This window comes from Talpa occidentalis, unplaced genomic scaffold (genome assembly GCF_014898055.3).
Source record: "Talpa occidentalis isolate TD23 unplaced genomic scaffold, MPIMG_talOcc4v2.1 talOcc4.4, whole genome shotgun sequence".
Classification (NCBI taxonomy): domain Eukaryota; kingdom Metazoa; phylum Chordata; class Mammalia; order Eulipotyphla; family Talpidae; genus Talpa; species Talpa occidentalis.
In genome coordinates, this window is record NW_023604295.1 from 46,148,058 (window position 1) to 46,171,737 (window position 23,680).

Consider the following 23,680-nt stretch of genomic DNA (forward strand, 5'->3'; position numbering starts at 1 on the left):
TCAAAGTGCCCCAGACCATTCGAGAAACTGTAGTTGCCTTGGGAGGAACATTTGAACAGCTTGAGTGATGTGACACCCAGTTTCACAACTAAAGGTTGGATGCTTGCAGGAGTCAGGATGGGTGATGGTGGTGGGAGGTCAGTGTAGAAACTTTCCAGTTTTGCCACCTGTGGAGGTCCTGGCATGTGTGATCCTCGTCCTCACTTCTTGTTTTCTGGAGTGAAACTGAGGTCTTTCTCCTGTGTTTTGTTGCAGAGGACTCTGTGTTGATGCTCTCATTGAACTTTCTGATGAAAATGCTGACTGGAAACTCAGCTTCCAAGAGTTCCTCAAGTGCCTCAACCCATCCTTCAACCCGCCAGAGAAGAGTACGCCTAACTGTAGAAATTGGGAGTTGTTGGGGGGGAGCATTTTGAGAGGGCCAAAATAAAGAGGATTGGTGAAATTCTCCAGAATTTGATAAAACTCCCTTCCATGATTCTAGACTGTGCCCCAGGCCACTTGCTCCATGATGAGGTTAGGGTCACAGAATATTTGGGTTGCTGATGGCATTTGCTCAGATATGGTGCTTCTGCGGGACAGGCAGGTCTTGTCTGGGCTTAAAAGGGTAAGGTGCACAGACTGTAGCCAAGTTGGTCTGTTCCACTCACTGCTTGAACTGTTGACCCTTGTTTCTGGTCCCAACAGAGTGTGCCCTGGAGGATGAAACATACGCAGACGGAGCTGAGACTGAGGTGGACTGTAACCGCTGCGTGTGTGCCTGCGGGAACTGGGTCTGCACAGCCATGACCTGTGATGGTGAGCCCAGGCAGAAAGAAGGAAGTGCAGGAGGAGAACTTCTTTTGTGCAGTTACCTTGAGAGCAGTCAGGGTCGGGGTGATAGTGAAAAAGCATCATGGTTGGTGGGAAGCATTGCGGGCACAGCATTTATCCCAGATGCGCTAAGTTCCAAAATCACTTCAGGGGCTTGGAACAAGGTTTGTTCAAGACCCAAGGTAGGGCCTCCCCGGTGGCGCAGCGGTTGAGCGCTGGGTTGCGAAGCTGCCCGCGGCCTCTGCGGCGCCGGTTCGATCCCCGGCTGCTCCCCGGCCACCGGCGGAGAATCCCACATGGCGCGCAGACCTCTCCTGCCGCCCGCTGCTCCCTTCAGCAGTGTACTTCGGTCCTTCTGCCTGCTCTGCTCCCCGCTCTGGCTCTGGTGAATTCTCTCACCCTCCCGCGCTTCTGACTGTACCCAGTGCATGTATAAACAAAACAAACAAACAAAATAAATAAATAAATAAACATGCCTCTATAAAAAAAAAAAAAAAAAATTTAAAAAAAAAAAAAAAAGACCCAAGGTAAAATCAAATGTTGGTATGAGATTGGAATAGTAATAATAATAATAATGAACACAAACACTTAGTGAGAATTATGAGCCAGGCCCTCTTCTAAGCCCTTTATTTTATTTTTTTTTAAATAATAAATTTTATTTTTATATTCCCCATACAATTGCAACCCCCCCATTCTGACCCCAATCCCTCCCTCCCGCCCCCCACCCCCCAAAAAGTATCTCTGGTTCATAGTTTTTTGTTGATTTTGATTTTCACTTTCTTATAGTTATTCATTTTCCTGGTCCCTTATTTAAGTTTTCTAGATTCCTGCTATGAGTGAGACCATCCGGTATTTTTCTTTTTCTTTTTGGCTTATTTCGCTGAGCATGATCCCTTCCAGCGCCATCCATGTTGCTGCAAATTGCATGTGTTTATCTTTTTTGAATGCTGAGTAATATTCCATGGTATATATGTACCACATCTTCTTGATCCAGTCATCTATTTTTGGGCATTTGGGCTGTTTCCAAAGCTTCTCTTCTAAGCCCTTTACATACTAAATCACTTAATCCTGTAGCAGCTTAGGAAATCCTATATGTAAAAGTCTCAGGCAGTTAGAAGACAAAACAACTCCTCCTTGCCATTCATACTCAGCAGAAAAGTGAAAAATATTCTTAGATCCTCTTTAAATTCAAAGAATTGGGTATCCTAAAAAAAAGAGGAGAGGTCCGCTGCACCATATGTGAGTTAGCTCCCTGGCCAGGGATCAAACTCAGGCCTTTGCAGTGATAGCTCTGAGACTTAACCCCTTGCGCCATCAGGGAGGCCCCCACGACCCTGTCCTTTTAAGATCTATAACTTTTTTCTTCTGCAAATTTGGGAAACATTATAGATATGTTGGTCATCAACCCTGGCCGCACATTAGAACCACCTAAAGAGCCCATACAAAATCCCGGTGCCCACGCCTCACCTCACATCAATTAAATCCCAGTCTCTAAAGGATGAATCTAAACAATTACATTTTGAAATGTCTTCTAGAACATTTGGGAAGAGAGGGAGTGAGCATGTGAATGCTTGACAATCACTGTGCCAGAGGAACTTCCTGATCAGAATCCAGATTTTCTCTGTGGCTTTTCCTGCAGGGCCAGCTCCTGGCATGTATGTGTTGGAGCTGTTGAAGGAGACACTAGGAAAAGAGGCCAGAAAAAAAGGGGGTAGATTGCTTTGTTAGTGATGTGTTACTAGAGGTATCATTGCACTGGGACACTTCAGAGACATGCAGGTAACTCACCTTCCTTCCACGGGTAAATGGGAGATGAAATTGAGAACCTTAAAGACAGACATTGATGGGACCCCTACTGGCTTCCCTTAGCCACTACTGCTCTGAACCTTGGTTCTTCTTACAGGAAAGAATCAGAAGGGGACCCAGACCCAGACAGAGGAGGAGATGACCAGATACGTCAAGGAGCTCCAAAAGCACCAGGTGAATTGTTGTCTCCACACCGGTGTGTGTGCTGTGACCGCCAGGTCCATCCACCACTAGGACACTGGCTAATGCCCCAGGCCAAGGAGTTGTGCTCTGTCCAGTATAATAGGTCTTGAATGGTACACCTGTACCATTCAAAAAGGGATACTGTTTCTTGATGAGGTCCTTGGGGCCGGCAGGTCTTAGCACATGTAGGTTAGACTAGGTTATTATTTTATAAGAAAGAATAGGAAGTGGAAGTTGTTTGCAAATGAGTATGGACTAAAGAAGTATTTATTTCCTGTCATGATAGTGCCCAGACCCGAAAACTAGGACTTCCTTGAGGCCAGACTCTGTGACTTGCTCACCATAGTATCCGTGCATTTAGCACAGGGCCTGGGATATAGTAGGCTCTCAATGAGCATGAAATTAGTGGATTCAGACTGCAGCACAAACAATTTAACTTAAATGCCCAGTTGACTAAATGACACCTAAAAATTTAGAGCTTTTGTTTCCTGGAGACTTGAGAAAACAAGAATAAATAAGAATTCTGTTCAGGTTCTATGTCGTTAAATTGAAGGCCTCCTTGGGGAAATGTTCTTAGTAGCTTAGTAATCCACCTCTGTAGTTTGCGAAGGGTGTGGAGAGAATACATGGGGACACTGGACTCCTGAGCCCATCTTCCCTCTGGCTTACCATGTAGGCTTAACAAAAATGTTATTCCTAGGTGACCTGTCTATAGGCTAGGTCAAGTAATAAGACATTATTAAGAAATATAAGAATTATAAGAACTGCTAAAATTTTGAAATGAAATATTTTATTTGAATACAAAAAATTATTAAATTAATATTTGCTCAAAATAATAATTACTTTTATAAGTTGATGATTCTTTGTATGTATCTTGTCATTATCACTGATAGTGGTAATATAACAAACCTGTCAGTTTTTTAAGCAAAAGCAGAAGCTCCTAGTCTTTTTGATTTTCCATTTCCAAAACCCTTGAGTCTCCAAATGAAGGGAAAAAAAGAACTTAATAAGAATTCCTTTCATTGAGGGTGGAGAAATGGTCAGAATGGAAGTGGGGAGTGAATTATAATAGCTAACGTTGTTTAGGTGATTCTATTTTATGTGAGTTCCCTCAGAAAAGACACTAGGGCAAGGACTCCAGTACAAATAGTTTGTTCAGGAGGCAACCCCAGGAAACAGCAGAAGGCGAGTTAGGAAGTAAGTCTAGGAAAGGAAGGAATTGCAATAAAGAGTGTGTATTCAGGCAAGTTAGCACTGTGATCAAGAGCATCTTGGTCACATGGGGAGCTGTGGAATGGAACTGTGGTGCCTGAGGGGTTGGGAGCCAGGGTATTCTCACACAAACACACTTGGCCATTGGCTGTGGGCTGCCACCAGCAAACATGAATTTCCTGGCATTTCTGGCCTGCCATCATGTATGGACAAAGTGGGAAGCCGAAGAGAGCCCGCAGGCAAAAAGATGCAGGTGCCGGCAATAAGAAGTCAGGGAATGTATCTGAACAGTTAATGCCAGAGGCTGTAGATGGGGCACCAACACTGCTGGGAGCCAGACACTACTGTTTTTGTTTTCCTATTACGTTTTCTTTTTTTCCCCTACACGAAGCCTCGCCTGTGCTATAAAATGTTTTTTTTTTTAATATAATTCATATGCCATAAAAATCACTTTTTAAAGTGTACGATCCGATGGTTTTAGTATAGTTACAATATTGCCAACCATCACCACTATCTTAGTCCAGAATATTTTAATCGTCTCAAAAAAGAAAACCTATACCCATTAGATCACTTGGCATTGTCTTCCCCCTGTCCCAGGCAACTGCTAATCTACTTTCTAACTCTATAGATTTGCCTATTCTGGACACATAAAAATGGAATCATACAAATTATGGTGTTTTCTGTCTGACTTGTATTTAACATCATATGTTCAATGTTTATCGTTGTAACATGAATCAGTATTTCATTCTTTTTTAAGGCTGAGTAACGTTCCATATTATGGAAATGCTGCATTTTATGTATCCGTTAATCAATTGATCTATATTAAGGTTGTTTCTACTTTTGCCTATGGTGAATAATACTGCTGAGAACATTCTTGTATACATTTTTATTTGGACATAAATTTTCAACTGTCTTGGGCTTTACCCAGGAATAGAATTACTGGGTCCCAAGGCAACTCTGTATTTAACCTTTTGGGTAACTACCAGACTGTTTTCCAAAGTGGCTATATCATTTTATATTCTCAGCAGTAGTTGTCCATTATTTTTTATTCTGGCCATCCTAGCAGGTGTGAAGTGGCATGTCATCATAATTTTGATTTGCATTTCCCTAACCACTAATGATCTGGAGCCCCTTCTCTCTCAAGCCATCTATTAATGACCATAAATAGTGTGTTTTTTGAAGAAAGGCACTGCTTTTGTAAGAGATGGCATTACCTTCATTTTATAGCTGAGGACACTGGGGGACATAATATATCCCCCAGCCAGTGGCTCAGGCAGCCTAATTCTAGAGCCCGTTGTTCTCACTGCTTCCCTGGACTTGAGTTCAGAGAATCTTGTAGCACTTCCATTTAGTATCCTTTCCTTAATATCCAAAATGAGGATGATAATGCTTGATCTGATTGATTTCTAGGACTTTCAATGGGATCAGCTTTAATTTGGTGATAGTCAAACATGTCATGACTAAGACACATTCCTTGTCCTCAAGCTCTTCTCCATCCACAGAGAAGACAGACAAGTAAATAGAACTGAAATTCAACATAACCATATACCTGCCCAGGCTTTGTGAAGTCTTGTGGGCAAAATAAATGCCAACACTTTATATATTTTTTTTTCATTATGCTTGTTTTCTCTTCTCAAAGGAAACCTCCGAAAAGACCAAGAGAGTGAGCACCAAAGAGGTCTAACGAGGAGGCGTGTGGGAACAGTGTCTGGAGCCCAACACCTCCTCTTCTACTTCAGCACTGAATTCAGTATCCGCAAGTGTCTGCTACAGCCGCCAAATCACCAGTATTTTCTTGTATAGCAATGAGTTCTATTTTGTCTATTTGTTTTGCAATAAAGGAAATGGAGTGGCTGACTAGGAGAGGGAAGGGCCACAGCCTTCATTTCTAAGAGTGTTTTGAAAGTAACTATGTAAACAGGTCTCAGGGCCTGGAGGCAAGTAAGGAAACTGCATCAAGGTTTGGAGAAGGATTGACCCAGATGCGAACCACTTCAGAATCTCCCAAAACTGTAAACTCGCTGCAGAGAGTGTGAGCAATGCCAGGGAGCACTTAGCAGACAGTCCTCTCAGGAGGGGGTTGGGAAGCTCAGTGGAGAAGGCCTACCATTTCTAACCCTTCTATTGGCCATCAGCTTAACAGATGCTCCAGCATCTGTGCTTCTGGTAGCCCCAACCACTACGTCTGGATACACAGTCACCCTGCTAGTTGCCAGTATCCTCAGACTTGATGGAGTCTCTGGGAGGTTTCACCCATGTGATGCAGATACTTGTCTCCTTTAAGCCCCTTAGAGACCTAACCAAATTTTAAAAATACTCTTTACCAAAGGTGCTATTTTCTGTAAAACTTTTTTTTGGCAAGTCGACTTCATTCTTCAATTATTATCATTATATTATTGTTGTTTCTTTTACTGTTCATTTTCTTGACTAGAAATTAAGCATCTGTAATTATTTTTTCAGTAATCTTACCATTTCAAAGGTGGGAGAGTTTTGGGTTCTTCCTGATGCAGAAATCGCTGTAACCCTGACTCCCTTACCCCACCACATACTAGAAGCAGCCCAGGGCTTGGCCCCCTGGCTTCCAAGGGCCAGCAGTCTGCCAGAGAAGCAGTGGATGCCTCAGAGGCCAAGGGAAGATGAAGCATCTTTATACAAAGGTTTCAAAATCCCAAAAGTTCATTTGTTTTTGCTTATTCTGATGAATTCATGCAAACCAGTGCTCCAAAGGGCGAAACAAGTGAAGCTAAGCAAGGCTTAACAATCCAGCTGCCCAGTGTGCTCATCAATGCACCACTAGTTAGGACAATAACTTTGGCCGTCTCTTCCTCAGTTTCCTGAGTCAGCAGGTAGGAATGCATGAACCTTTCAATTTGGTAGATTTTAATTTCTTTGTTTCTGATAATTGGTCCAGGAAGAAACATGTTCCTGTAATTTTTCTACTTCTTAAGATAAAATGAAACCTTGTTGTTATAACAAGAAGAGTCTGAGAGAAAAAAAGTCCCAATTTAATGTCTGTCTGAATGGCCCAGGAAGATTGTGCTGTGCTGTCCAGCCCCCTCTCGTAAAGCCAGCCAGGAAGAATGGGAAATACCCCACTTTCTCTTCATTTTTTGCATTTAACTTCTTGGAAACAGAAATGGTTTTGCCATCAGAGATGAGGACAAAAGGTTCCACAATTCAGGAGTGGGGGAAACATGGATATTGAATCTTAGAACTATGATTGGGCAGAAGTCGTTTATTGCTGTGTCTTTTGATTTCTGTCATTATTTACCCCACTTAATATCATGCTTAAGATGCATTTGGAAAAACAAAGATTAAAAGCTTGATATAAGATCTCATTTTCAGAAAGCAGATTATAGACCACTAGAGGGGAATTATTTAGAGTATATTACACAGAACTGAGAAAGTTGTGCTGAAAATGAAATTCCTTCTAAATAAGTTTTCTTGTTCTCCTTTGAAAGGAAGACATTGTACTTTGTTTCGAATTCTGAGCTTTTACACATCATCCCACTTAAAAGTTTTTCTTTCAACCCCAGTTGTGCAGCCCAAAATGTACCTCCCTTTCTAGGTGACTTGGAGAGCTCCCAACAGCACACTTTAATCCAGTTTTGTCAGCTTTGTACAGCATAGAAGAAAGGGCAGGAGTGCCAGCTTGTTTAAAGCTAGAAGCCAGAGTAACATTCACCAGTTAGGTTTAAGACAGTGGTTGCCACCAAGACAGAAACATTGAATTCCCAAGAGCAAATCTGCATTCCTTCTGTAAATAGGAAAACTATTGTCAGCACCATAGGCTCACATCATCTAATGACCATCTGATGACTTAAGCTGCTAAACAGCCTGGTTTGTAGAGTCTTGCTAAAGCTTGGCATGGAGCATGGAGCAAACAAACAGGGTTTTGTTTGTTTGGGGTCAGTTCCTGCAGCACAGGGTTTAGACTGCGAGCTTCCTTGGACTTTCTCAGTGTATGTGTGGTTTTATAAGCATCTGTTAAGATTCAGTGTCCATAGAATGTCGTATGTCCTAACTCTGGACTCCATCACTGTTTGAACAGTAGGGCTCCCCTACCTGCTAATGAGCCCATGTGGACCAATCTGAATGTCTTTCCTTTACACTTAACGTTTTTAAGTAGTCAAATTCCAAGAAGCAATTTGAACAGGTTTCTGTTGCCTTGTGTTTGTGAAATGTATTTGTATTTAGTAGGCTTCCATACTGCATTTAACTTGTTTTTGTAACTTCTGGGTTTGTTTGGACTTTTTTTTTTTTTTTTTGGATACGATTGATAAATAAAGAAATTAAAATAATGGTTGCATTGGTTTCCTTTCCCCTAATTAAGTCCAAATAGAGATGTATTATCCATTTACCTCCTAAAAGTAATTTGGGTTTCAGAAAACTTAAAAGAGATCTCATGAGTTCCTCCTGAAAAAAGTCTTGAGACTGTGACTGGGAGAGGAAGTTTACTCAGGAACCAACATAACAAGTTTCTTTAAAAGAAGCATTGATGATGGGCTTGGGTTAGGAAGCGCTGAGACATCTGGGAGCATTCCTTTATTAGGAAAAAGTTCAATTAAATGTCTCCTAGCCCCCCGCCACCTGCCATAAATCTTATGAGACTGGAATGACATCTGCGGAGGCTTGCAAGTAAATCTGGATGAGAAGCAAATTTGGGGAGGTGCACAGAGAACATGTCCGGGTCTTGTTGATCAAGCTTAATAGCTTTAACTCATAAACATATACCCCATAGGAGAAATATTTCCAAGGGGATTGAACATTGCCTGGTTAAACCCTCTGTCTTATGTCTCAGAGGTTCATGACCGAGACTTGCTTTCCAACTTTCCATTTCTTGCAGGCATGCTGCACTCCCCTTGCCCAGTAATTTGTGTTCCAAAAGAGTTCTTTATAGTTCATGTTTAAGCTTTCTGAATTTTGGTCATATGTGTGAAAGTCTTGCTTCTAAAGTAATAGCCAGGTCATCTTGATTGGTTTTGGGGTATTACCAAATGCTAATCAAATATGAAGAGTAATCTTTTTTTTTTTTAAAGATTTGTTTATTTATTTATTTATACAAGCACTGGGTACAGTCAGAAGCATGGGAGGGTGAGAGAATTCACCAGAGCCAGAGCGGGGAAGAGAACAGGCAGACTGATGAAGTACACTGCTGAGGGGAGCAGCAGGCGGCAGGAGAGGTCTGTGCGCCATGTGGGACCTTCCTCCGGTGGCCGGGGAGCAGTTGGGGATTGAACCGGTGCTGCAGAGGCTGTAGGCAGTTTTGCAACCCAGCACACAACCGCTGCACCACCGGGGAGACCCGAAGAGTAATCTTTGATTATGTTATTGCTGCAGATTACAGCTCATTAATCACAATTTGATCTTAAGTTTTTCATTCTCAGAAGGAAATCTTGAACCCAGTTTGAAGGGCACCTTGTCCACAACCATTTTTAAATACCTACTGACCTAACTATGCTCTGGTTGCACTTCTCATACTACAGTGTATGAGTGCCAATGAACATGAATTAAAATAGGCCTAAAATAGCCCAAAAGAAGTACACTTCAGAAGGTAACTTTCCTAAAATCAAAATGTAATGTTACGAATTTTGCAAATTAGTACAAATCATTTTGATTAGCTTAAGTTTTGGAGCACCTGTGTCAAGTTCCCATCAGTACTCTTGAATTATTCCTGAAATAAGAGGAACGAGGGAGAAAAAATACATATGAATTAGCAGATGCCCTCGGAGCACTGGAATAAGTTTCTCATGGATTTGGGACATAAGAGAGTAAACCCTGACCAGCTGTGGAGGGCTGTTTCATGAAGTGAACTGGGAAGTTTCCTGGTACTGCCTGAATGGGCAGGTCTTCCTAGCAATAAGAATTTTTTTCAAGTTAATGTTTATTTCTTATTGAAAAAGTAATATATTCACATGGTAAGAAAAAATCCAAACTATCAAAGAAGAGACAATGAAAAATATCCTCTTAGAGTATGTCCTTCATAGAGGTGGCACCTTATATAGCATACCAAAACTACGCTGATCATCACTGCGTACCTATACTTTGCAAGTACTATGTCTTTACATTTTTGAGTCTTTGAGCAATGGTAACTCACTGTTGCTTTGTTTTTATTTATCATTCCTTTTGTGAGACTGAGCATCTCTCCATAAATTACTGCTTCTTGTCTCTTTTCTTTCATTCTCTTTGCTCACTTTTCTATTGATTGTTGGTAGTTTTCTTACTGGTTTGTGATAGTTCTTCATGTGTATGTTTTTTAGTCCTTTGCCAGGAGGATTGTAAGAACTAGCAGTAGCAGGTCAGTTAACAGGATATTTTTAGGAGGTGAAAAATAATGGTGATTTGGATTAAGAAAATGGAGTGGGAGTTAACAAAAGGTTAAAGAGGTAGCCTTGACAGGAGTTGGCTATTGACTGACTGTTGGTGTTATGGAGGAAGTAACAGTCAAGAATGACTGCAAGGTTCCAGTCTGAACAATGTGGAAGATGGTGATGCCATTTCCTGAGATTGGGGAGAGAGCATGAGAATTTGCTTGGATGGGGAAGGGAGGAAATGGAAGATGAATTCAGTTTTGCCCAGGCTGAATCTGAGTTGCCATAAGACATCCAAATGGAGGATCTTGTAAATAGTTGAAAGAAAGATTCTGAAAGAGATCTGGATGGAAGATACAGATCTGGGACTAGGCAGAAGAGAAATAGCATCCCTATGTGTAGACAACATGTCTATAAAGAATGTATCAAGTGAGAGAAAAAAATATTTTGAACAGACCCACCATAAAGAGAACCCTTTTGAAAAACTCTGGCTTTTTCTCCTGCTTCCTCAGGACATCATTAACAAAAAATGTACACTGAAAAATGGTACAATGGGTTGGATTCATATGAGAGCTGAGCATGTAAAGAATTCACATAGGAAATGTTACTGTGGATTCTGTGGAGAAGTCAAAACTGAGAACTGTGTGCATATGGGACTTGCTGGGAAATAGGTTAAAGGAATTTAGGAGAAAGGCCAGAAAATGCATCCTGATTATTATCACTGGAATGCACTGGTCTTATCTGACCTGCTGTGGTAAGATAAGAAACAGAAATTTGCCAGGAAAATAAGAGACAAGATTACTAATAAACAAGAATAAAATATTTAACAACCAAGAAACTTGTATAAAGTTGTCAGTATGAAACATATTTGAAAGGAAATTTTTGCCTACAAACAAAAAGGGGCTTTATTCTTCTAGTGCCCAGCCTAGTTTTACATTATAATAGAGTTTGTTGTTTTCCAAGAAACTGGACAACTCAAAGTGAAATGAGATCTCCAAAATTCTTCCACCACAATTCATAGTTAAAGCTGGTAGCCAGTCATCTCTATATCTATATATTCTTTGTCTTTGGTAATTGCCATTCTCTTTTTTGTTGTTAAAGATTTATTTATTTATTTATACAAGCACTGGGGTAAAAGTCAGAGGCACGGGAGGGTGAAAGAATTCACTAGAGACAGAGAGGGGAGCAGAACAGGCAGATGACCAAAAACACTGCTGAGGGGAGCAGTGGGTGAGGCAGGAGAGGTCTGCCGCGCCATGTGGGTATCTCCCTGGCCAGCCAGGATAGAACCCGCACTGCAGTGGCTGCAGACAGCTTCACAGCGCTATGCTCAACCTGCTGCGCCACCGGGGAGGCCTGCCAGTCATTCTTAATTTCATATTTCAACTTAGGTTGTTGACCTGTATCATAACATCATCCTTACTTTGGTTGATTCCATAAGAAAGGCAATATAATGTAATAATTAACAATCAGGCTTCCTGAGTTTAAATCTTGGTTCTGCCCCAGCCTTTTATGCTTTTGGAAATTACTTCATCTCCCTTTATTTCTTTTGAGTACTTACCTCAATCCTTTTTGGGAGAATTCAAAAAGTAACGTATACAATTTTTTCAAATAGACTCCAGGACATAGGAAATACTGTGTAAATGTTAAGTATTATTATTACTACCAATAATTTTCACCTATTACACATTCCCATCATTCTCACACTGGTCCTGTGAAAAAGGTATTCTATAGATAAAGAATATAAAGTTCATGATGTTTAAGGAATTTATCTAAAACTACATAACTAGCCAGAAACTGAGTCTGGATTCAAATCTGGATCCCTCTTATACTTTTTCTACCTTAGTACAATGTTTCCCTTTATTTTAAAGATCAGATCATCATCAACCATTGACTCCTATTGATAGTGTTCTCTATTATGTAATTACTGAGCATGTAAAATTCCTAAGTTCTTTCCTTTAGTTCTAATAACTGCATATCCTCTTGCTTTGGTTTCTTTTAAGTGTCTATGTGAGTACAATTCAGGCCAGGTCCCTGAAAAATGATCCCCAATCCATCTTGGTCTCACCAGGCAGCTAGTGTGGGTCCCTGAAAAATTTCCAACACATACATCTGAGGTATGACCTGGTGAAAACTTACCTGAAGACTGCAGATGTCAAATCTGTGCAATTGCTTGAATCTTCCTGGTGCACCTTCTTCCTGTGACATCCACGTGGAGATCCTAGAACCAGACAGATATTTCCACTGAAATTATTTTCTCACCTGAATCCAGTGATTGAAAAAATTTGGGGCTTGAGCCAATTAAAATTTCTAGTTCCTGGGTAGTTTTCTGTTCTCTCCTGTGCTGTTTTCTCCCTTCTCCCATAATCTAAGCCTGAGTCTTACAATGCCCAGGAAAGATAACACCTTTTAACTTCCAAAAGATCATAGCAATAGGAGCAATTTGGAAAGTGAAGTATAGAAAAAAATAAAGACTCTGAAATCAATCAGGCAAATCAGAAAAGTTTCAAAACTTAGATTCACCTTCTTTGAATTTCTAAAATTTCCATAACCTATCTCTTATACTCTCACATACTTTCTCTACTCCAACCACTGGACTTGCTGTTCCACAAACCCACCAGCCTTTGCCCACCTCAAGGCCTGGCTCCCTCACCTTCTACAAATCTTTGTTAAAATGTACCCTCTTAGGGCCTCCCTGGTGGCGCAGGGGTTAAGCACCGCAATACACAGCCTCTGCAGCACGAGTTCGATTCCTGGCAGACCAGGGAGCAACCCACATGGCGCAGCAGATCTCTCCTGACTTGCCTGCTGCTCCCCTCAGCAGTGTGTTTCAGTCAATCTGCCTGTTCTGTTCCCCCACTCTGTCTCTGGTGGGTCCTCTCTCCTCCCCCCACCTGCGCCCCGCACCTCTGGCCTGTACCCCAGCTCTTATATTCATTAATAAAAAAAAATGGAAACCTACCGTAATTTTTGTAGAAGAGAAAAAAATGAGAATACCAGAAAACTTAGAATTTATCTTCACAAATATAAAGCTCAAAGCCAAGTTCATCTAATAAATTCCCTTACCTTCTACTATTATTAGCTTAATTGTACTGTCCCCTCTTGATTTGGTGTGACTGCTGAGCACTTGTAGCTTCATCCATGAAGTCCACATTTCTTAGTAAAAGTGATAGTATCCCCTCAGAAATTTCAGTCTGATCCACGGAGACTCTTCTCTCATATAGGGAGTTTTGATCCTCTAGTTGTTCTGCACTATTGTGAAACTGGTAAACCACCTTTGAGAAAACTTAAAAAAAATCATATCTGAAATATTGAAAATACTCTTTATCATTCTCTACCTCATATTCCTTTTTGATGTTTTCTCTTTCCCAAGAAAACTCAAGATTTTCAGTGCCCTACACAAAGGATAAGTGGCAGGAGAGGGTAACATTAGTGAAAGGGTAAGCCTGTAACTCTTTTATAGACACTTAAAAAAAAAAGTTAGTAAAGTACTTATAAAGACCAGTGACTACAAAAATCAGGTAGAGTTTAATAACTGATAAAAGAAGTCATTCTAGATATTTCAAGCAGGAAGGGATTTAATACAGGGAACGACACACTTCCAAAATCACTGGAATGAGTTGAAGAAATGAGTCCAGAGAAGAGCATGGAAGATGAGACTTGCAATGTGTGCACTCTGCCCTTCCTCACATTGTGCTAGCTTAGCACAACACTACAGAACTGGTCTGTCAACTGTTAAACAGAAAAAAAAAAAAAGAAAGAAAGAAAGAAATAGGCCCATCATGCTGCAGCGCCACTAAGATTTAAAAATCTATCCTAGGGGCCTCCCCTGGTGGCTCAGTGGTTGAGCGCTGGGTTGCGAAGCTGCCCGCAGCCTCTGCAGCGCCGGTTTGATCCCCGGCTGCTCTCCGGCCACCGGAGGAGGGTCCCACATGGCGCGCAGACCTCTCCTGCCGCTCGCTGCTCTTCTCAGCAGTGTACTTCAGTCCTTCTGCCTGCTCTGCTCCCCGCTCTGGCTCTGGTGAATTCTCTCGCCCTCCCGCACTTCTGACTGTACCCAGTGCTTGTATAAACAAACAAACAAATAAATAAATAAATAAAACATGCCTCTATTAAAATAAATAAATAAATAAATTAATTAAATAAATAAAATCTAACCTAATTATAGTTTCCGTCTTTCCCAAACATGGAAATTTAAATTTACCTATCACGAGTTTCCCCAATGAGCACTGGTGAGGTAATTCTGAAAAGAGCCATCTCCCACCCCCAACCCCTTCCTCTAGGGGATGGTGATTTTGCCCAAAGCAATCTTTTTTTTTTTTTGCTAATGCCTTGTCCCATGCTCTTTCTGACCAAAAAAATAAATAAATAAAAGGTTTTTGCAGTGCCTTTCTACTTGGAATCTGGGATTCTGCCCACATTCCATGAATCATTTAATATAGCCAATTAGATCTTTAAAATTAACTTGGTTGGATTTATGTTATTTAACACAGTGGAGCTGCTGCCTCTGTCACATCAAGAAGCTGATAAATCAGGAATCTGTCACTGAAGGTATTGGCTCCAGAGACAAATTGCACCTGCTAAATTCACTTTGGCAAAAGAAAGGATGCCTTATGCGCTAGCACCTTTCTCTTCACTTAAATCATTTGCTAGTTTAATCCTTCTGCATTTGATTCACAGAGACTAAGTCGTCTCTATAGCCTGAACTGTAAAGGAATCTTGAAAATGCCAATTTTTTACTCTCTAATCTCAGCAATCCAGGAAGGCATCTCAGAAAGACAAAAACACACTCTCATTAAGTCAGTCTATTCTACATGCCACAAATACCTACTGGTATGGGCAGAGTATCAACAGTACGGACTAACGGCTGTGAAGAACACAGCCATGCACGATGTATAGTCACAGAATCATGACATGGAAAACTATTACGACCTGTGAGAGCTGGAAAAAATCATGCATTCAATGTTTTTGAGGCTTAGGGCAAGTTAGGGATAATTAGGCAGCCTCAAGGGCAGTGCAGGGACTTCAGGGGAGTTAAGGAAGGCTCCAGAGATAAAGGCAACAAATTCCAAAGGGGACTAATCACACACCCCAGGAATAGAGACAACAGGACATTCCAAGTAGAGGACAATGAAGAAAAAAGATAAGGGCTGGGACACAGAGACTTAGTTCTGGGCACAGAGACATTAGGCAGTGAGTGAGACCACTGAGAACTAACCAGTCACAAAGAGACTGGTGGAGCTTTAGAATAATTAGGGAAAGAAGGTCTATGTTCCTGAGACACGACTCCACTTGGCAGCCTTGCCCCTCCCTAGTCTGGTTCCACCGGCCTGGGAGTCCTACTGTTAGGGGGAAATGATGTCCTGAGTTAATCCCATACAGGCTTTGTGGACTCCACCCCCACTCCAGACTAAAGCCATCAAGACATTGGGAAAGACAAATCCCATCACCACCAAAGGGAGGGTGGCTGGGACCTGAGGGTGGAGTTGGGCAGCCAGGTTGGATATAAAAACCAAACACATGGGCCTTGCGGGGCTCGCTGTCGCTGGCCTCCTGGCTCCACAGCTCCTGGCTCCGGCCAGCTCTCAGAGCGCCATTTTGGGATTCCTGATCGGCGGATCGGGTAGGACTCATTTAAAACTTTGTCTCCCACTTTTCTCCCTGAGCTGTACATTTCCTCATTTCCCTTCCCTTGTAAATAAACCTTTTATGAACCTTTCACGTGTGCCTGCAATAGAGCATTGATAAGTCCTTTTAAGCGCGCGGGTTAGGACCCACAGTCAGGCACCCCGTTTTGTATTGGGGTTGCTCTACAACACTACTTTATTTCTGCTCCTTTTCTCCTCAATAAACTTTTTCTTTTTCTAAACAAATCTGCCTCTTCTCGCTTGTTTGCCTGAGAGTCAGCCAAGTTCCTGCTGCAGCTTTGTGAGACACCAACCCATGGTGGCCTAGTGGCTGGGACTCTGCACTGCCCCTGCAGCCTGGGATCCGTTCCTGGCTGGGAGACTAGGCCTGAAAACCTGCAATTTCGGTATCATTTTCAAACTTTTTCCCTCAATACTTACGGTGGCCATTGCCAGCCAGGTAAAGACCAAATTAGTGACACTTCCATCCTCTTATCACTTAAATCAGAAAAATCCCTTTCTAATTTACTTTATAAATTGGGCTTATGTCAAATGTTTCTCCTACTAAAAGACAGAACTGAATCCCAGGAAGTAATGTTGAGAGTCACAAAGTAAGATATCGGTAGTACTATGGGAAAAAAAAAAAACCTCTCAGAGGTTAAAAAGATCATATTTAACAAACTTTTGAGCCTAAAAGACTAATTTAATTCCCAATTTAATTAAGACAGAATAAAGAAACAAGCATTTTGAAAGTAGGTGGTGCAATAAGAAAGCAATATTTTATTTTTTTCTAGAGACACAGTACAGGTAACAGACATCAGAAAGGAGGAAGATCTGATTAACATGAGCCTAAGTAAGGATGCTGTTTAATATAATAAGTGATATGAAAAATAGGAGACAAGAATAGATGAGGCACCAAAGGAAAATCCAAATGATGAAATTCACCAAGGAAGCTTGCAAGCCATCAGCCCAGCAAAGAACATCCAGCAAGACAACCAGTAAGAGACATTCAACTGGGTCATAGATGTGATCTATTCATTCCATATCAGTGAGTGGGGCTGGGCATAAACTGGCCACAGAGGGCAGAGACTGTCTTAGTTATCCTTGTTTCCGAGCCCAGCACAGGACTTAACATAGTAATGAAAATATCATGGGTAGTGGTGGAGTTTGTGTGTCAACTTGATTACATATCAGGGTAGCTATAATATTTTCTCAAACATTATTCTGTGAGGATATTTGAGGATGATATTAACATTTGAATCTATAAACTGATTCAAATGTCAAGATGTTTGCCCTCTTAAATGGGGGTGGGCCTCATTTAATCAGTTGAAGAGCTGAATAGAACAAAAAGCAGACCCTCCCTAATAGAGGGTCTCCTTGAGGAGAATTCCTCCTGCCAGACTGCCTTCAAGGTAATATATTAGTCTTTTCGGGCTTTCAGACCCAAATTGAAGTGTTGATTTTTCTTGGACTCTGGCTAGAAATATGCTATCCACTTTCCAAAATCTTTAGCTTGACTCTTGCTTGGATTTGTACATCCAAGTCTAGTTTGTAGATCTCAGGATTTCTCAGCCTCCATAATCATGTTATCTCTATATTTTTGTTTGTTCTATTTTTTATCAAGAACGCTGACTATTATAACAGGTAACATTCAGCAAGTGTTTACAATATATTAGACAAGATAGGAACTTTTCTTGAATTGATTGATTTAATCTGCATAATCACTCTTAGGTAGTTATTATTATTTTCCTTAATTTCCTACTGAGAAAACAAAGGTCTGGTGAGGTGAATAAGTTGCCCAGGAACACACAGCTAGTTAGTAGGAGGGCTATGATTTGAACTTAGGCAGTTTGTTCTAAAGTCCTCAATCAAAAATGTGTGCTTTCTTCCAACAGCAGGCATTCCTTCTAAGTTTGATGACTGAACCAACGACTAATAAATGACTGAATAAATATGAAAAAAGACATGGGAGTGGAAAGAAGGAGGTAAAAAGAAACCCTTGTATAACTTTTAGAAGGATGGATTTACATGCAAAAAAAAAAAAGCTAAATGCTTTCTTCAGTTGTTATTTGTCTAATATGATTATAATGAAGAAGCAGTGTATATATTACAGCTGTAAAAGAATCCTTGTCTGAAGGTATGTACATCTAAGTTCTAAGTCATTGGCATTGGGCAAGTCCTTTAATCCCTCCAAGTTACAGTTTTCTTAGATATAATTAGGATAATAATACTGCACAGGTGTTACCTGAGCTGTTTTTATGGACTCAGCTGTATTTAGAACTCAGTCATTTTCCAGAGGGACAGAAGAAGTGGACCATATGAATGGATACCCCAGTAAACTGCTCCTCTTCCCAATTCTCTCATAAAAACATGTAGCTTCCTCTTGAGGAGCTCTGATTCTAGCTTCTCAGGTTATATTCAGTAGATCTTGCCACAGCTGTGCCTTTCCTGGCCCCTGAGGCACAGGTTCTCAAGCAAGGAATTCAAAGACTCTGACGAATGAATCATGAAACTTGATCCACTAATGATGTAACTGCTAATATAAAAGCCAACTTCTGACTGATGTGCCTGCAGATGGTCCTACTTAAATCTGAATAACTTCTTTGTTTATTCATGGGGTATTATTTCTAAATCATTGTGTCTTTGGTTTCATGGGTCCTAAAAAGCTGAGGCAAAGCTCAGGGAAAAAATGAACAACGTAGGAAAACACTTTGAAAGCTGTAGGAAGAAATCTCTTAAATACCTACTCGAGTACCTAGCATATAGTATTAACTTGTGAGCATTGCTACAGAAGGTAAGATATTAGAATTAACAAGCCTTTTTCTTTTGTGCCTCTATCCATGGCTTTAATTTATTTGGTTCAGTTATTCCTAAATATAAGTGGATTACCACACTTCACTTTGCCGTACCATTCCACTTCACACACACACACACACACACACACACACACACACACACACACACACACACACCCCTCAACCATCGAAAGAAGAGTTAGTAAATGTAATTTAGGTGAGCAAGTTCTGGGCTACCGCCTAAGTTGATCTCAGGTGTTTGCAGATGCCTTTACAAGACTGGTGGAACTGCTAGGTGTTCCTGAGAGGTGTCATGTGCCTGGAGACTATCATTGCACTCAATCACTGCATAAAGTAGTTATATTGCAATTTTTGAAATGTGCTATTTTGAAAAATAAAGTTTTGCATATATACTTTTGGTTAGCTAAATTGCATTACCATGTTCAACAAGTGTAGACTATTCGTCCCAACATTTTTAAATAATTGCATATAAAGAATATATAAACCTTGTGTTAACTGCCCAGATTTTTCAGGAAAGACCTGATTTTAAATATTATGTGATACTAAACTCTAAGTCAGCATCTGTCAAAGTCACTTGAAGCCTGAGAGGCAGGTGTCTAGGTTAAGGGGCTGGGTTAAGGGAGTTCAAATTATAGTTGTGAATAAGCGTATTTATCCAAATATGTCCACAAATGGGCAAACCAAACTGGGAGGCAATTGAGTAGGAAGACTCTTTTCATTTAAGAAAAAGTAGAAGGAACAGTAATACTTTACAGTTTGCGTTTGTTCTATTTTCCCTTTTTTTTTTTACCATTTCCTATGAAACAAACACAGCATTGTTATTCCCATCTGACAAGTGAAAAGAATGTGATTTTGAGAGATAAAATCATTTGTTTCTTGTTCTTTTTACATCTCCAAATCACTATTTCCTCACTGTCCCCAAAGTTGTTTCAGAACAACCTACAAAGTTGTTTTGAAAAGTTACTCAACTGCATTATGAACAAGTGGAAGTAAGCTGACAATCAGCAAAAAGAAAGACATTCTGTAACAAACAACAAAAAGGCAGAACATTTGCTTCAGTCAAGAGTATGGACCAGCATAACCCACTTACCCCTACTAGATCTCAGGTGGTATCTCTTAGAGGCACCACCTCCAGACTCCACAGCCACCAGATACACCCTTAGCAAGCAAGGTTCTGACATCTAGGTATTCCATGCTGGAGTGCCCACCGAGTCAAGCTCACCAAACTGACAGGCTGATGCTATGCCAACTTGTCTGATTTGCTTTATGAAACTTTAACACTATTTCTATGCTATACAAATCTCTCTCTCTGTGTAAATCACATTTGAATTCACGGGGATCAATCAGCCTTGAGATGATATTTGAGCCGCCAGTGAAAGCTTCCCACACTGGTCTTTCTGGATGATGCTGGGGGAAAATCGGCATGGAGTAAGTATAATTAGTCTATTGGTATATCTGAGAAGTTATGGAGCAATTCTTCCAATGAAACAATACCTAATTAGTCTGCCCGACCAAGGCTGCACTATAACGGAAATGGTTTTAACTGGGACAGCTCTGGAGGGGGTGAGAGAAAGAGTTCAGGGGACACTCAGCTTTTCCAGAAGCTCTGGCACAAATGCACATCTATATACAAGTAAAAGCAATCTTAGGAGCTGGATCCAGTCTCCCCCTCTGGCCTCATCTCCCACCATTCCCCTTATGCTTCAAATTCTACTAGTACCATTCCTAAGTCGTGGCGGGGGTTAAAACTCTCCACGCCTGATACTTTCCTCCTTCCACCACCCACATCTGCCCTCTTCTACTCTCTGTCATTCAAAACTGTGCCCAGTTATTACTTCTCAGAGTTCTCCTTTACTCCAAGTCTAAGTCACCAGTCCCCCTTTTATATCTTGACTGGCAATATATACATTGAATGGCAATTATTTCTTTACATGTTCTTTTGTTTCTTAGCTGTTTCAAAGAAAAAGGTAAGATCGTATCCTCTCAGAACATTTTCTTGCTTTCTCTTCTCTCTATAATCTACTATGGAAGGAAAAATCTGATCACAATCCTCCAGGTCTATGATACATCAAAATAATATGATTTGACATAACTTTATGTCAAATGCTTCCAAATGCCATACTATTCTTCAAAATAAGCCTGTGAAGAAGGTATTATTGTTATTATCCTCATTTTATAAATGTGGAAACCAGGACTTAGAAAGTCTAAATAATTCATCCAGGGTCACACAGGTTAGCTAAAGGGTCAACTTTCGGGTTAGCTGAAGCCTGTGTATATCACCTAAATTCTGTTCTGACAAACCTTTGAAACTTCACGCTCCCACTGTGGAAAGTTCCATTACCCAGGGTGCCCAAAGAGACAGAAACCTCATGTGCTGAGGAAGCACATGGCTTGTGGAATATTACAGTAAATCACTTTCCTAGGGACCTAGTGGACTCTGGAGAATATGTGCTCTGTGGATTGAATATTAACAAATACAAATTCTTCAGACCAGGAGGATAAAGAAGCAACCCTTGCCAGTCAATGACCAAGCATTTCTGGGATCAGTGGGACAAGTGGAAATATTCTTTCCTGAGTCTGTTTACTCTTGGAATATCTTTAGAGATTGACAACAACTGTTGATTTAGAAATCTCTGTGGTAAATATTAGTAAGACATCTAAAATAATAAGAAATCTAAAAGGTAGTATGTCAGGCCTCCCTGGTGGCGCAGGGGTTAAAGACAGTGCTACAAAGCTGCTGCTGGCCACTGCAGTGTGAGTTCGATCACCGGCTGGTCTGGGAGCTGACCCACATGGCGCAGCAGACCTTTCCTGTCTTGCCTGCCGCTCCCCTCAGCAGCGTAGTTCAGTCACTCTGCCTGTTCTGCTCCCAAATCTGTCTCTGGTGAATCCTCTCACCCCTCCCCCACACCCTGTACCTCTGGCTCACACCCCAGTTCTTTTTTTTTTAATTTATTCATTTATGCATACAAGAACTGGGGTACTGATCAGAGGTGTGAGGAGGTGAAAGGATTCACCAGAGACAGAGTAGGAAACAGAACAGGCAGATAGACTGAACTATACACTGCTGAGGGGAGCAGCGGATGAGACAGGAGAGGTCTGCTGTGCCATGTGGGTAGCTCCCTGGCTGCAGTGGCTGCAGATAGCTTCATAGGTTGCGTCCCAACACCTTGCACCACCAGGGAGGCCGTCCCTTTCAGTCTTTTATATATGTACTTTTTAAGAAAATTCAATTTGTATATACAGTTCAATGTCCACTTTATTTTTCTTCATGACACTATTTTGTGAGCATTACTCCATCACTAAATGTTTTTATAATCTGGTCTACTTGATCTTATAGTTATTTGTATGCATATGTCATCACCACTACTAGACTGCAAGTTCCCTAAGGTCAGTGCTAGATCTTCTTTGTCTTTCATATGCCCATGGCGTTGTTTCATATGTTATAGGCATCCAATATGTGCCTATTGTATTCATTGAATTAAATTGAATTTGGTGTAGCATTCTTACAAAGTTTCACTATATAACAGGAAAAAGAAAAATACAGAAAAAAATTCACTACTACTAAAGATGAGTGTCAACTATGTTAAAACAGAAAATTTCAGCAGTGCACCCAAGTACTGCCTGGAAGACGTGTACCCTTTACCCAGCACATTTACAGAAAAGCTATGGGAAGTGTATGAACTAGCTCTGCATAGACACATAAGTGTCTCCTAGATGTTATCCTAGATAACTATCTAGGAATAGACACTAAACACTTCAGTCACATTATATGGCATTTGCACCTTCAGTTCACAATCATGGTCAACAACTTCTTCCAAATAAAGTCTCCTTATTGAAAGAGCTACCTGTACCACAGCTGGTTGCACTGATCAGCCAGGTGAGAAGCCAGTGAGAAGGAGTCAGCATGTCTTTGAAGGGATGATCGTGTGACAATCCCCAGGGAGAAGGCTTGGTGATACTGTTATTATCAAGCTATTGTAGCAGAAGCTCAGCAAAGAACTCCATGAGACCTAATCTTTTTAATAGACTTTTTGTTGACTAAAAGAAAGATTGTTTGCAAGGCATTATGGTGGAAAAGTGGAACTAAAGGGACATCACAATGTCTGATGTGGGGAAGCATACTGTGCTCAAGTTCTAAAATCACATTTTTGAAGAATAACACAGAAAATAAACACTGTAATTTTAGTGGTGAGATTATGTGCACTTTCTTTGCTTTCATTGCAAATCTTCTAATCTTCTATTTTGAATTTTTTTATTTATATTACAATATACACTGGAAAGATAATGGAATGGACAGGCAGCCTCACATTCTGTACCATGATGTGGTATAGAGAGTGAAATTACAGGGAGAAGAACAAACAAGATTTGTTCTCCATTCTCTTCCTCTTAGGGATAGGTAAGGTTTATGTCTCCTGTCAAAAACCTTTTACTTTAACCTTTAAAGCTCGAGATCAGTAGTGGTCAGGCTTTTACTAGGGTGCCCTCCCCTCTCCCACCTTTATAGCACATGAATTACTGGGTCTGGATCTGATCTGGGTTGACTTAGTCTTCACACTCAGCATATGCATTTTGGCAGGGTTTGAAGGAACATTTCTCCTGGTAAACAGACTTATTCCAATTGGGCAAATAAGACAAAGATAAGAACAGGAGGCCTCCTGCTAGGGATTGGTAACAGGCAGCTTTGTTCTGGATCCCATGTGACTGTAAACAAAGCAGTTACTCACTGTGGCACTCCAGAACCCCTTATTTCTTCTGCTCACTTTCAGGGACTGAATGATGGACACACACGTAATTTCAAGATAATATTACGATCATATTCATTAACATGAGCTGTTGAAGGATATCTTTTTTTTTTTAAAAAAAAACTCCTGCATCTGGCATAAATTTTTTATATATATTATGCATAATA

The 23,680-nt window shown here is 40.8% G+C and overlaps 1 protein-coding gene across 1 annotated transcript in view; it reads left to right on the forward strand.

The window, feature by feature from the left end:
* FSTL1 (follistatin like 1) overlaps window positions 1–8,311 on the forward strand; it is a 55,151-nt gene extending 46,840 nt beyond the window's left edge. The window contains exons 8-11 of the mRNA XM_037525482.2: window positions 256–368; window positions 688–798; window positions 2,717–2,793; window positions 5,654–8,311. Coding sequence (XP_037381379.1) covers window positions 256–368; window positions 688–798; window positions 2,717–2,793; window positions 5,654–5,698 — 346 coding nt within the window. The 3' untranslated portion in view covers window positions 5,699–8,311. The remainder of the gene's footprint in view (window positions 1–255; window positions 369–687; window positions 799–2,716; window positions 2,794–5,653) is intronic.
* The last annotated feature ends 15,369 nt before the right edge of the window (window positions 8,312–23,680 follow it).